Below are 13,087 nucleotides of genomic sequence, written 5' to 3' on the forward strand. Positions count from 1 at the left end.
TTCATTTTAAAATGCTCTCTGATGCTCTCTGAAGAAGTTACACCTCCAACAAATGTTTCCAGCAAAGACATGCATCAAACCTAAAACATGCTCACAGGGATGACTCACTCCCAAAAATGGCAAGTGAGTACTTTGAGATTTTGCATTAGTAAGGAGAAAACTTAAAAATTCTGCTTCTGATGCAAACATCAGGTCAATTTAGTCTCCTCCTCATCCAGGCTTCCTTATGCAGGTTTGAGCCCAAGCTTTCCATGTAAAATATAATTAAGCCTACATAGGAGTGACCATTTTAATGGTGACGTTTTTTCATTTGTCTGCCTTTATTCCTCCAACATTTTCTCCCATGAAAGCTGGTCTTCCTGCATGCAAAAAACCCCTTAATAATCACGTTATTAAACAGGTCAGACAAAACCATGATGCAGCAGTTCACTCCACCCACTGCCGTCCTCCAAAAAGATATTTTACAACCAAATCAGAAGGTTTTCTTTGAGGTTGCACCCTGGCCTTTAGCAGCACACATAAAAGACAGTCTTCACCACACCCTGCAACGGGTGCCAGCTCTCAGAGGATTTTGGCTATGCCTCTTGTATGTGTCTCTTCTTAAGATTATCTGTAACTGCAACTTCAGTCAGGTCTCAAGGCAAAGTAGTCCACCTAACAGCTCAGCACAAAAACCTGCAGAAGTTGCTTTGCTTGGTTTAAGAGAAACAAGAACATCAAGGTCTTCCTAGGTGTTATCTGTTGGAATGTTTAAGTCAGGCAAAAATATTAGCCCCCCCCCCCCCCAAGAAAGAGAACAAAGCAATTCCTTCAGCAGCAGCACAGGGGACAGGTACAGGGCTCAGGCTTTGCTCAGTGAAGAGCTTGTTTACCCTGAAAATCTGAAGTTACTCTGACTACACTGAGCTCATCCCAAACCAGATTGTAATCTAAACTGGAAATCTACCCTCAACCAGCACATCTTGCCTAAACATGTGAGTTAGCCCTAAGTAGACAGAACACACACTTAACCGACACAGTCCCCAAGAACAGACTCTTGGAGCTTCTCAGCAGCATGAAGTATCTGCAATTTCATTTTACTTCGGGGTTGTTTTTTTTTTTATGCCAACTTGGAAAACAACCAACCAAATGCACCAGCTGAGCATACAAACAAGTCAATCACAAGCAATGCGGATGAGCTGCCTGTTGGGCACCGATGGTTTGTGCCATGCACCTCGTACGTGGCACAAAGCACAACTCGGCCTCATCTATGCGTGAAGCTGAGTAGACCTAGTTCAGCAGTCAGCGGTTCAGCTCTTCTCACATGAAGCACAGATCTATTATGTGCCTCTTGTATTAGAAATACCTGCCACTGGATTTAGAAAGGTGGGTTTGGGTTTCTTCTTTCTGTGTTTTTAAAAGTTGAGGGAAAAAGTAGCTAATCCCTGTTCCTCAATGGGCAGCAGGCTAGCTCGCATGGAACACTCGAAGCATCTTCTTACCTAAATCTGTACCATATTTATGCAATTTTTATGCTACACATGACGCTCAAGTTCACTCACTAAATAGATGATTCATGAAATTTCCAGTCCACATCAGTTGAAAATTTAGCCTTCTACTAAACAGCAGCGTTACAGCTATTAGATAGCAAGCTGGAACTAGGACTTCCTTGGAAAAGCAAAGGAAGACATTTCTGGAATACAGTGTTAAACCAAGAAATTAACTGTATCTTACTTGAAAATATGTCTTCTTTCAAATTAACTCTGCTTTCAACTTGTTGAAAATGCTTTTTTAGAAGGATAAAGTACAGTACCATACCCATGCTGTTAAACTCACCATTAAATATATTTAAGAAATGCAATGCTGTGTAGTGTGTTTCTAATAATCCAAACATTCCTGTGACTTACTAAAATCATATTTGGAAAACACCAATGAACCTGCTGAGAAAACTTGGTTTAATCAAGTTTTTATACCTCACTTATCCTTACAGCACATGGGAGAAATAAGCATCAGAATCAGAAAAAGATTTTCATAATCACTGGTAAGTATGAAGTTGAATGGACAAAGTTATAAGTGCATGAGTAGTATTGTGGGACAGCTGGAAGACGTGACAAGCACTGTGGGTCTTTGGGAATCCAACAGAGGAAGGCACGAGAACTCCAGACACACTGGGAGCTGGAAAACATCTGGAGGACTATCATAGGAAGTGATGACACAGCCAAGAGAAAAAAGGAACAAGGCATGGGCATTTGACCAGCACAAGAAGGAAGAGCCAAGAGTCTGCAATCAGAGTACTAACTGTGCCCATAAACAATTACAAGAGCTGTACTAGGCAGCTTAAAGTCATTCAGGAGATGTAAACCGATGTGTCTGAGGACATAAACCAGCCACTAACTACATGGTATTAAGAACATCTTTCCTTGATAGGCAACAAGCAATTTTGGAGCTGTTGTAACAGTGATTTTGTTTGTTTGTTTTCTTGGAAATATCAAGCAGTGGCATAGACATACCACAGGAGACAAAACAGGAGACTCCCCTATGTACAGGTAGCTCTACACTGGTACTCAGTATCAGGACAGAAAGAAAGCTTTCTACAATATATGAAATAAGAGGTCTGAACAGAGAGTGAAGAAACAAATTCTTTAAAACCATTAGTTACTTTTCATAGTTGTCAGTCAACATGGCAAGAAAGCTCCTTTTTTAACTGCAGCTGAGACCAATGCAAACAAAACAGATTCAAATAAAAAAAAAAACCACACCACACAAAAAACACCACACCAAAAACACACAAATCAAGAACTCCAGACTCATCAACTCCAAATGAGTTTCTTCAGACATGAGTGCCTTCAGAACAGCCCTGCTCCAGCCACAAAATGCATTTTAAAGTGTGCAAGAAAAATTCTTAATAAAAAGGTTCTTTCAATAACAAAAGTTTTGCCAAACAAGGCAATTAATGCAGGTGTAAAGGCAACCTACAGAGTATAAATTACACAGACATCCCAAGCAGCTCCATCCTGCCACACCTCCTTCCACCCCAACTCGCCTCTTGCATCAGGCATGCAGATGAACTGCGCGTCTTCAGATACAAAGAAAGGCCAAGAAGTTTCATCTCAAGTTCTCCTGCGTAAACAAGATGCTCTGATTTCCAGTTCTCCCTTTGCGTGATGTGTAGGAGCAGCCCAACTGTATTTTCTTACTATTTTGAGCTGGGTAAGAGCCTCATTGCTTCCTCCCTTCAGGCCATCTTTTAGGGGCTTGTTGGAGCAGGAATATAATTAACAACTCCCCATTCAAGGCTGGTATAGTGAATTTTAAATCCCTTTTTAAACCATAAGCTTTTAACATACCTTTACCACTGTCGCCTCTCAACTGCTTACCCAAATGTAATGCGTATTTAGGGACTTCTCCCGAGTTACGCCAGGTACAGAGTTTCTGGACAAAGCAACTATTTTGATTTATTGCTTCTCAAATTTACAGAGACTTTACAACTCAGTTATGGCTAAAACATCACAGAGCACACTTTAGTTTCATTAAAAAAAAAGAAAACCAACCCCAAAACCTATGCCTAATTTAAAAAACACCTTTCAAAGTCTGGAAGCAAATTCTGGCCCAATTTGTTCCTGACTTCCTACTGCCAGGGCAGCCTGTAAAGTTGCCAGAAGACTGCCAGAAACAAACTTCTCATAAGAAACCCTGAAGATGACATGGCTTTAGATCCCTCCTCGATAAAGCAGTTACCACAATGCTGCCCTGCACGCCCAGTGAAGAGGGGACAAGACCTGGCACAAGCACAGCGCAATTCAGCTAAACCAGAACTGGAGAGCACAGGGTCTTGACAACCAAACACCTCCCAGCTTCAGCAGCGGTTTGTGTTCATGACTTCTGTACTAGTCCTAAACAGAAGTAGTTTTAAAACACTATAAAAAGCTCTCTACAAATGTCAATAAAACCCGAACAGGTATCAGGAAATAACTAGCAGAAGCTACTGGCACTCATTGGCTTTACCTCACCTGGCTCTACAACATTTGTTGTGCAACCAGTGTAACAAAACTGCCAAGATGCACCTTTTCAGTGCGCTACAGAACGGACATCCTGTCCCATTTCTTGTACCAGCGCGCAGGGATGCTCATGGACACACTTACACAAGGACGGTATCTCGGCAGACTGCCTTCCAACAGGTCCAGAATGGCTCAAAATACTCCGAGTGCCAGCACGCAGAGGAAAGGACAGGAGTTCAGTGACAGGGAACACGTCCTACCACATCTCCATGGAGGTCTATTTCGGCACTGGGAGAGAGGTTACGCTTTTGTGGCCGTGCAAGGGTCCTACAAGGTCTGCAACATTTTAGGGACGTCAGAAGGTTGAACAGCACAAGTGGGAAGATGCAAATGCATGCTGTCAGGTTATTTCTGACCAAAACTAATTTAGAAGCAGCACAGCTATTTAAAAGTAAATGGAGAAATAACATGAACTTAATTTTACTTTTTTTTTTTGTTTGTTTAGCTGTAGTATGCTTATCTGGAAAAGATGAAAATATGGCTAGGAAAGCCTTGGGGAACAGTATCGAATACATACACGCATCTGTAATCTGTTCACACAGATGCACAAAAACCAAAGACAAAACTTGCTGAAATAACAAAAATGTCTTAATTTAATTTCTAATACAGCAGCACATGACATTAAATTCATCTAAGAGTTCAAGCTTAAATATCCTCTTTGTTACGGTAGTTCCCACATGCTCCCTGTGACACAGGCAAGCAGACAGCAAGCTAGCTAAATATTAGGAGTTGCAAGTTTCACTGGCCAGGAACGACTCATGCCAGACAGTGACAGATCTGTTCGATGAGAACATCTGCTGCTACTATTGAGGATACCAGGAATACTCGGAGCAGATCTATCCTATCAGAGGTTTGCGGATATATGCTACAGCTTATGCCAAACTTACTCGTGCAAGCACGGTTTATTCTGGTAAAAGCACTCTTATGCCACCATAATTTACACTAGGCTCATAAACTATATAAATTAAATGAGGGCAATAGAATTGTCCTGGCAATTGCCCTAATGTAGCTACAAACAGTGCTAAAAAAGCGCAGGCTTCTGGCTGATTTGTTACAGAAGACACAATCAAGACCTAACCTGGCTCAAATTTAACTTCTGTGGGATGCACAGCAACATCGCTTTGAGCCAAACCACGCTGTCCTATGGCAGTCTCTTCCTGAGGAATCCTCCTTTTCTCAGGCTCAGGAACATACCACAAGATGTTAGAGATATGCAGGGAGACTTCTGTGTTTTGTAAATGACAGGATTTGCTCCAGGGGCACACAGAGGGATTAGATTAACCTGTACATATAAGGCAATTCTGTAGGAATTCATGCAACCACCCCAGACCTCGCTGCCCGCAAAGAGCTACAAGCAACTTGGCATTAAGTGGTCGAGGCAAGACCTCAAGAATCCAACTACCACAACAATTAAAAGTCTTACTGGTGCCACAGACTGAAAATGTATTCATGAAACTGGCATTTATTTTTTTTTCCTGTACTTGCAGAAGCTAGCCTATGGACAAGAAAGGCAGATGGGATCTGTGACACCCATAACACTTCCATGTGTTTCTGTGTCCCCTTCATGTCTTTCGACCTCTTCCCGCTGAAGCTGCCATTTTTTAGCTGCATGGATAATCCACTTGCCAAATAACTGGAGGGAAGCCACATCACTGTAATTTACAGGTGTCCTACTCATAACCAGTCAGCCAAACAGCTTCCATGCAGAACTACAGAGCAGGTAACACTCCTCTCAGTGGCTGCACAAATCCATCAGCACACGCAGACTCTGCTCACACCCAACCACCCCCTCAGAAAGTCCATGCCTACTTATTTTCCTACTCACACCCTAAACTAAGAATTCATGCAAACCCTACACTGCTTCTGAGCTCGCCCACCTACTTGCCCACAGCCACAATACACCATGACACAGCCAGATACAGAAACCACCACACCAGCTCAAACTTCCACTTCTTCACTGCTGAGTACAAGTTTCACAAATCTACTCGTTTTTCTTCTGAATTTAGTTAATGGATTTTTCTGAGCTTTATAGTGGAATTTTTCAAATGAGAGTGACACAAATCAATGGGCATCTGGAGAGTGTAACAGCCTCTGGTCCCATAGCACACTTTGGAATCATCTACCTTTAAGATGCAAGGACATAAAATTCTTGAGTGTCCTGCAATAACTCTTTATATAGAAACCTAAACCGATCATTGTTTTTGCAAAAACAACACTCAAAATAAAGAGGACTTGCACAGACTAGGTACAGGCTGGAGATTAATTTTATCTCCAAAAAGAGCCACTGAAACATTATTTTTGGCTGGAAACATAATGCTCCAACATTGGCAACCTACCTGCCCAACTCTACCCAGTGTGGAGACCAGCTGGACTAAGAGATAGATCCTGGAGTGATAAAAAGAAGAGAGATAGGCAGCAGGTAAAAATTAAGCTCTGCAAAGGTAGGTAATACAAATGTGTTTCTTAATGTGCCATACAAGAACTAGGTACATGTATTTTTGGTTCTTTATTTCTTGCAAGCCCGAGGACAGAATATGAGTAAGCTTTAAAAAAAAAAAACCCCAAACACTTAATCATATTTATATATTAATGCATGTAACCTACTTTCACACATAGTTAATGAGTTCCTTCATGGGATTTGAACCTGAACAATTTTGAGTTTAAAAAAAACCACAGCTCTAATGACTACAAGTTTTGTTGCTAATGTAGTTATGTCTGGCGCTCTTATTCCTCACACACGCTTAACTCATGTTTCCCCAGGACATTTTTCAGAGATGAACAAAATGCAATACTTAAAGATGAAATTCTGTGAAAAGGTACCTCTCCATAGAATAATTTAGAATATCTTTTAATTAAGCAGTATTTTTCACATTAAAAAAAATTTGCGCATTTCCTGTAAACTCATCTTGCTGTTACAGTAGAACAGCAGTTTTTCCAAGAATATGACCTCTTTCCACCTTGAGCAACCCTTCTGGACCTTTATTTCAGATATGGCATATGGTCATCTGAAACACGATGACCAACAGCCTGAGACGCATTCAAGCGTTTTGAAGAGTATTGGATCAATGGCTCATTTCAACTTCACATCTTTGATTTGTCTTTCACCACAGTCTTCCAAAAAATGCTTCTCAAGACAAGCAGTGAAACAAATTATTAGGAGTACCATGGCTCCGTGGTGTCTTTTTCGCAAATTCTTGCTGATCTTCCTTCCCTCTGAATTTTATTTAATTTTATAACTCAGCTCTGCTAGCTCACGTGATACAGAGGACTGTTTCTGTAAGTCTGCCCATGATCAACACCCATTTAAAAGTTAATCACTAACGTTATATTCTATTTCTTTTTGGTTTATTTTTGTACTTGTGAATGTCAAAGTTGGACTACAATGGTCACCCAACATCCCATATTTCCTGAAAGCAGATAATAAGACACTGAAGCAGGTTGCATGCTTTTGGAGAGTAGCGTACAGCCTCCCCATCCCTGCCAAGCACAAATATGCAGATTTTATGACAGCTTCACAGAAAGCTACAACTGGAAGGAAAGCCCAACCATTGCAAAAAGTCTGCTACAACAGACTTACAACAATCCTGCTTTTACGTGATACCAAAAGGTCTGCTCCTGCTTTACGCGCAAAGACAAAATTAATGTCTTTATCACCTGCAGGTGATAGGACTTTGACATAAAAACCCTTTGGAATTAACCACTTGTACATTTCTCTTTCCCCTCTCTGACACGCAGGTACATATTATAAAAGTCTTATGGCAGGTATATTCTTTTTCGTTGATGTCATTGGACTCATCACCACCGAGTGCGATGGAGAAGTTCAAACCGCTGTCGCTGGCTGTGGCAGGACCTTTCATGAGATGGTTTTCATTGAAAACATAATCCATAGTCATTGAAAACTGTTGCCGGGGCACCTCAGAAACCTCGACTGTGCCGGTACAGCCCGTCCTCCCCAACACCCGCTGCCCAGCTGCGTAGTTTTGACGGCCCACGCCGCGGACACCCGCTGCCGAGAGCGGGCAGCCCTCCCGGCACGGCCGGCCTTCCGTACCTCCGGCAATTTCCGAGTTCGGTTCGTGGATATTGCACAGGCACAAGGGAACAGGAGATGGGGAGGCAAAGCAACATTTATTTTTAATTTAAAAGCTGGAAAGCTGATGTGTTTCAGCTCCCGTAACAACCGCCACCCCGAGCCCTGCCTTACTGGAAGACACGAAGACAGCAGAGGCCCGCCGCAGCCCCCCGGCCCAACGCAAACGTACAAAGTGGGGATCTTCTTGGTTTGCACCTGGCACTTGGTGGCACTTCAGTTGCTGGGGGCATTTTTCCTCCAGTGGGTCAAACGGCCTTTCAACACCCACCCTCCCTCTCCCCCCAAAAAAGCAGCAGCTTGAGGCGAAGGACACGGCTGCTGCTCGCTGCGGGGCGGCCGGGCCCGCGGGGGGCGGCACCGGCCGGCGGGAGATGGTGAGGGGCGAGGAGGGGAGCGGAGCTCAGCGCTCAGGCGACCCCCCTGGGCGGGGAGGGAGGGAGAGCGGGAGGGCAGGCCCGGCCCCCCCCGGCCTCCCCTGACTCCTTCGTCCTTAGAAGCCGAGCCCGCTCCTTACGTAACCGCCCGGCCCGCACCGGCCGCCCCGCCCGGGGAGCGCGGCCTCCCGCCGAGTCGCCGCCCGGGGGCCGCGGGCCGGCGCCGTCCCCGGCCGTACCTGATGTAGGGGCTGGCGGCCGCCAGGATGTTCTTCTGCACCGGGATCTCCTCCCCCTCCAGCACCAGGTGCGCGTCGCAGAAGCGGCTCTCCTCGCGGAAGGAGCTCAGGGCCCGCAGCAACCGCGCCGGGTGCTGCGGATCGGACACGGCGCTCGGCCCCGACATGCTGCCGGGCCGGGCCGGGCCGGGCTGGGCTGGGCTGAGCCGAGCCGAGCCGAGCTGAGCTGAGCTAAACCAAGCCGGGCTGAGCCAGGCCGGCTGCCTCAGTCACTGCCCTCACACCATGGCTGCCAGCCCGCCGCTGACATCATCTCACTGCGCCGCCCCGCCCGGCGCCCGCCTCCCCCTGTGGGGCGGGAACGGGGCGGACCCGGACCCGGCTGCCCTGGGCATGGCGGCCACGGCTGGGCGCGGCACGGCTCGGCACGGCATGGCCTTTCCGCGGGCGCCCGGCGGGGCGGGGCGGGGCGGGGCGGGGCAGGGCAGGGCGGCCGCCCGCCTGCGGAGGCTACACGTCGGGGACCCTGAACTCAGCATCGCTCCCCAAGTTATCTCTGTTTTTTTTCCCCTCTTCGCCTTAAAATGTGACTAAAACCGGGCTTTTATGTATTTATTTTTTTCCCGTACGTGAGCTGGAGGTTGAACTTATAGGCGTTATCATGAGAAAAAGTAAGAGAATGAGAATCAAACGCAGTGAGGCTCCTGTCGATGGTGCCGCTTCCCGTAGCCGCCAGCTGGAAATATGCCTTTTTCAGGCAAAAAGATTTTCTTCGGGACTGTTCACAAGGTTTTAGGCCATATATTTAACGTCCTTGTTTGCATATTAAGAGGTGACTTGATTCCATCTGCTGCTGCTTTCTGTAACAGCATCCAGCGTTTAGTGAAACTTTGTTTGCACCGAGTGAAAGCGTTTCAAATACTGTGATCTACTTTACCGACAGTCCCGCCGATGCTGCCGGGAGGGGGCCAACACGGTGGTAGCTCACCCCGGGCCCCTGCTCCGGCTCTCAAAAATGGACTCGGATTTCTTTGGCCGTGAAACACCCAAAAAGACATTACGCCTTGTTTCTCCATTGGGACAAGAGCATTTTCGGGGGGGCTGACCTAAGAAAGCTGCGGAGCGTCACGTGCTTTTATTATTTGCGTTTCTTTAAATCAGTGATGTCAAAAATTGGTATCTTTGAAATGTGGACAACTTAAACTTTTATAATTCATCCTAATCCAGTTTGATGGTGGCTCCAAACCATTTTACCACTAGGAAAAAGAATAAAGGTATCTGGAAAGACAAATTAATGACTTTACAAAGGCAACGTTGTCCTTTCCAAGCTAGCGACAATTGCTGTTTTGTTCTCCAGATGGAGATTTCAGCTGGGACATCTGCACATGTAGACCCCGGCAGACAAAGCACTGCACCAAGTGCCTGCTTGTGAAGCCGTGAATAGCCCTATTTAAGCCAGTGTTTGCAGTTCAGCCCTCGCTTAAGTGCTTTCTGCTGGAGGGGGGTCACAGAGAGGAGCACCGTGCTCTAGGTTTGCTGTGCAGCTTTGGACAAGAGTTTTAGAAGCAGAGGATGTGTTTCACATTCTGGTACGATGTCTAAAACATACTGATGTGCATGAAACACCAGCAAGTTTGCATCACTTATTGTTATAACGTACCCATTTAAAAATATTAGAAGGCCACTTCTTCTGGCTTGGGTATAATTATCCAGGATGTCAAGTGTAGAATGAGGAAGAGCACACGAGATCCAGAGGACACGTCCCCAGCTCTCTTTGAGAGTAATGAAAGCAGAGAGCACTCTGCATCTTGCGCTGCTGGTGAAAGATGTATTTTGCTTGTTATTAATACTTTGGTAATTGCATACCCAAGGGAAGAGTGGTTTAAATTATTGCGAAAGCTGTCATTGAGTGGCCCGACTATTTAAAAACACTGGTTTGTTTCTGTGCCTCCTGCATAGATTGTCATGTAGGAAAACAAAGTTGTACTTCTGGTTTTTAATTCGTCCTAGTAAACAGTGTTTTTGCTTCCTCCTGCTGCATATGTGGGGCAATGGGACGAGGTGTAACAGATAATATCCACTCCCAGAGAACAAATTAATTATTATGCTATGTTATTTGTTCCATTTAATGAAACCTGTTGATAAAAAAAAAACCACAAAACCAAACCAAACCAAACCGCTCTACCAACCAGAGGCCCATTTGTAACATCTTTGAAGTAATTATATGTGTGCATACCCATGGCCTGATTCTCTTGCTCAGCTATGTTTTTTCCTTTAATGGATCTGTCTATCCTTATTATTTTTATTTGCAGTCACTGAATCTAGATGGGTTTTTAAGCCATTGCAATAACTCCATTAGTTTTACTGGGCTAATTTATGACTTAGGTTGGTGCAAAAGAAGAATCAAACCTTTCTGTCCCTCAAGATTTCATTCATAGTGAAGGATGTCAGGGAAGCAAACCAAATGACAGACTCATTACCGTGTGCCAAGTTACCACAACAAAAAAAACCCACAAGCCTTGCAGCCACTTGGCAAAGCGTATGTGCATTCCCCCCTGCTACTGTCAGCCTAGAAATGATACAGCGTATTACCATGTTCAGGGTAGATGTTTCATCAGATTACTATTGCAACTGCTAAAAACATTCTTGAACAAATTTGTGATTAGCCGTGTGGTTTTAACCGCATTGTCTCTGACACAGGAAAGGTTGGCAAATCCAGATTTACATCACCGTTTTTCTCTACAGGTTGACTACAAACTTGATGCTAATCAAACCCTGTCTAACACTGACCAAGTGAATATGGCACACATTGTTTAAAAAATAATACCCAAGACAAGTTCTTATAATTTTTTTTCTGCAGTATTTCTACATGAACATAACGCATTTGCTTTCTTAGACTGCAGATTGTTTTTGTGGTGAATATTCCCCTATCGTGTCATCTCTGCCATAAGAATTAGCTCCTCAGAAGTCAAGTAACTCCTGTATCCAAACTCATGATCATCTGAAAACTTAACACTATGAGTTCTACAGAAGAAATTCCAGAGACAAATTCTTAAAGGGAGATCTATAATAATGGTTAGACTTTTGATTCATTACCTCCTTATAACTCCAGAAATATTTGTGGACACTTGTTAAATCCAAACTTTTTTGGATTAAAAGAAACAACCCCACAGCTGGTGTCTTTTGCCAACATCAGAAGTCAGCCTTCCATTCCAGTACTGATTTCTTATTACTTCCAAAAATGCAATTAAATTTCTTGTTTAGAAGATAGAGTTCTCTTAAATAGTAGTGGTAATATGCCTTGAAAACACTTAAGATGATTATTTCTGCACACACACCTTTCTGAAGTGTTTATTTCCATTTTATGGAATATAGAAACATCTGAGTGCCCAAAACTGCTTATTTTAACTCTAGATCTGACCACAGTGACTTTTTTTTACATTAAAAATAGCCTGTATGTTCTTTATACTTACAAACTGCAAAGACTTAAGCAGCGAAAGGGAGGTATAGTTTTTACAGAGCAAACAAGAACCGTGGATGATGTTGGTTCAGTTCCTGTTCTGCCGTAAACATCTGATGTAATCACGAACAAGTCACCAAAGCCTAGATTCTCATGTGATGGGGAGATAGTAAATGACAATGATTTCATTCTGTTTCCTACCTGTAAAACACGATGAGCAGCAGAGACACTGTGCAAGTGCATATAGAAAAGCGAGAGATAGCTGAGTAGTGTGGTGATACAGACAGACAGATGAACACCTAAAATGGGTGGATGGATGGATACCTAGTTTTCTCCATCAATAAAGATGCCTCCATCAGTAAAGGTATCTACAATAGGAAAATACAATTCAAAGGAAAAAAGCTCTCATTTAAAGAAAAATGCCCTAAATCAGAAAACAGAAGTACACTCAGGGCATTAGGAAATGCCAATCATACAAGAAAAACCAGTCCCAGTATACTTGGCCTTTGAACTCTATGTTGAAATGTGCTTTTTAATTGTGGCCATGAATGAGGGTTGTGTACTTTTATTAGGAAGCATCTGTTACAGGCAATGATAAAGCCATGACAGAGCATGGATGCTCCTAAGCAGAGAATAAGGCAAATGCTTAGCTATAGCAACAATACCTTGTAGTTTCAGCTACTGTGTAGTTTGGATGAGGTCTAAATTAGGTCTTTCACTCTTTCACCTGACCAATTTGTTGCACATGTGTATCTGAGTTCTGCTAGAAATATACCGCTCTTATTTATACACATATGTTACTAACAGAGACTATTAGCAATATTAATAAATACTACATTTCTGTTTATGTTTTACATAATGTAATAATTTAATTACATGAAATG

At 43.7% G+C, this 13,087-nt stretch overlaps 1 protein-coding gene across 2 annotated transcripts in view; it reads right to left on the reverse strand.

Annotated features, from left to right (window-relative positions):
* Positions 1 to 9,067, reverse strand: part of GAN (gigaxonin) — a 33,081-nt gene extending 24,014 nt beyond the window's left edge. For both annotated transcript variants that reach the window (XR_012661983.1, XM_075101301.1), the window contains exon 1: positions 8,744 to 9,067. Coding sequence is in view for 1 of the 2 variants with exons in the window: in XM_075101301.1 (XP_074957402.1) it covers positions 8,744 to 8,910 (167 nt within the window). In the remaining variant the exon portion in view is untranslated. The remainder of the gene's footprint in view (positions 1 to 8,743) is intronic.
* Positions 9,068 to 13,087: the final 4,020 nt, after the last annotated feature.

The sequence above is a fragment of the Phalacrocorax aristotelis genome, chromosome 8 (assembly GCF_949628215.1).
Source record: "Phalacrocorax aristotelis chromosome 8, bGulAri2.1, whole genome shotgun sequence".
Lineage (NCBI taxonomy): Eukaryota > Metazoa > Chordata > Aves > Suliformes > Phalacrocoracidae > Phalacrocorax > Phalacrocorax aristotelis.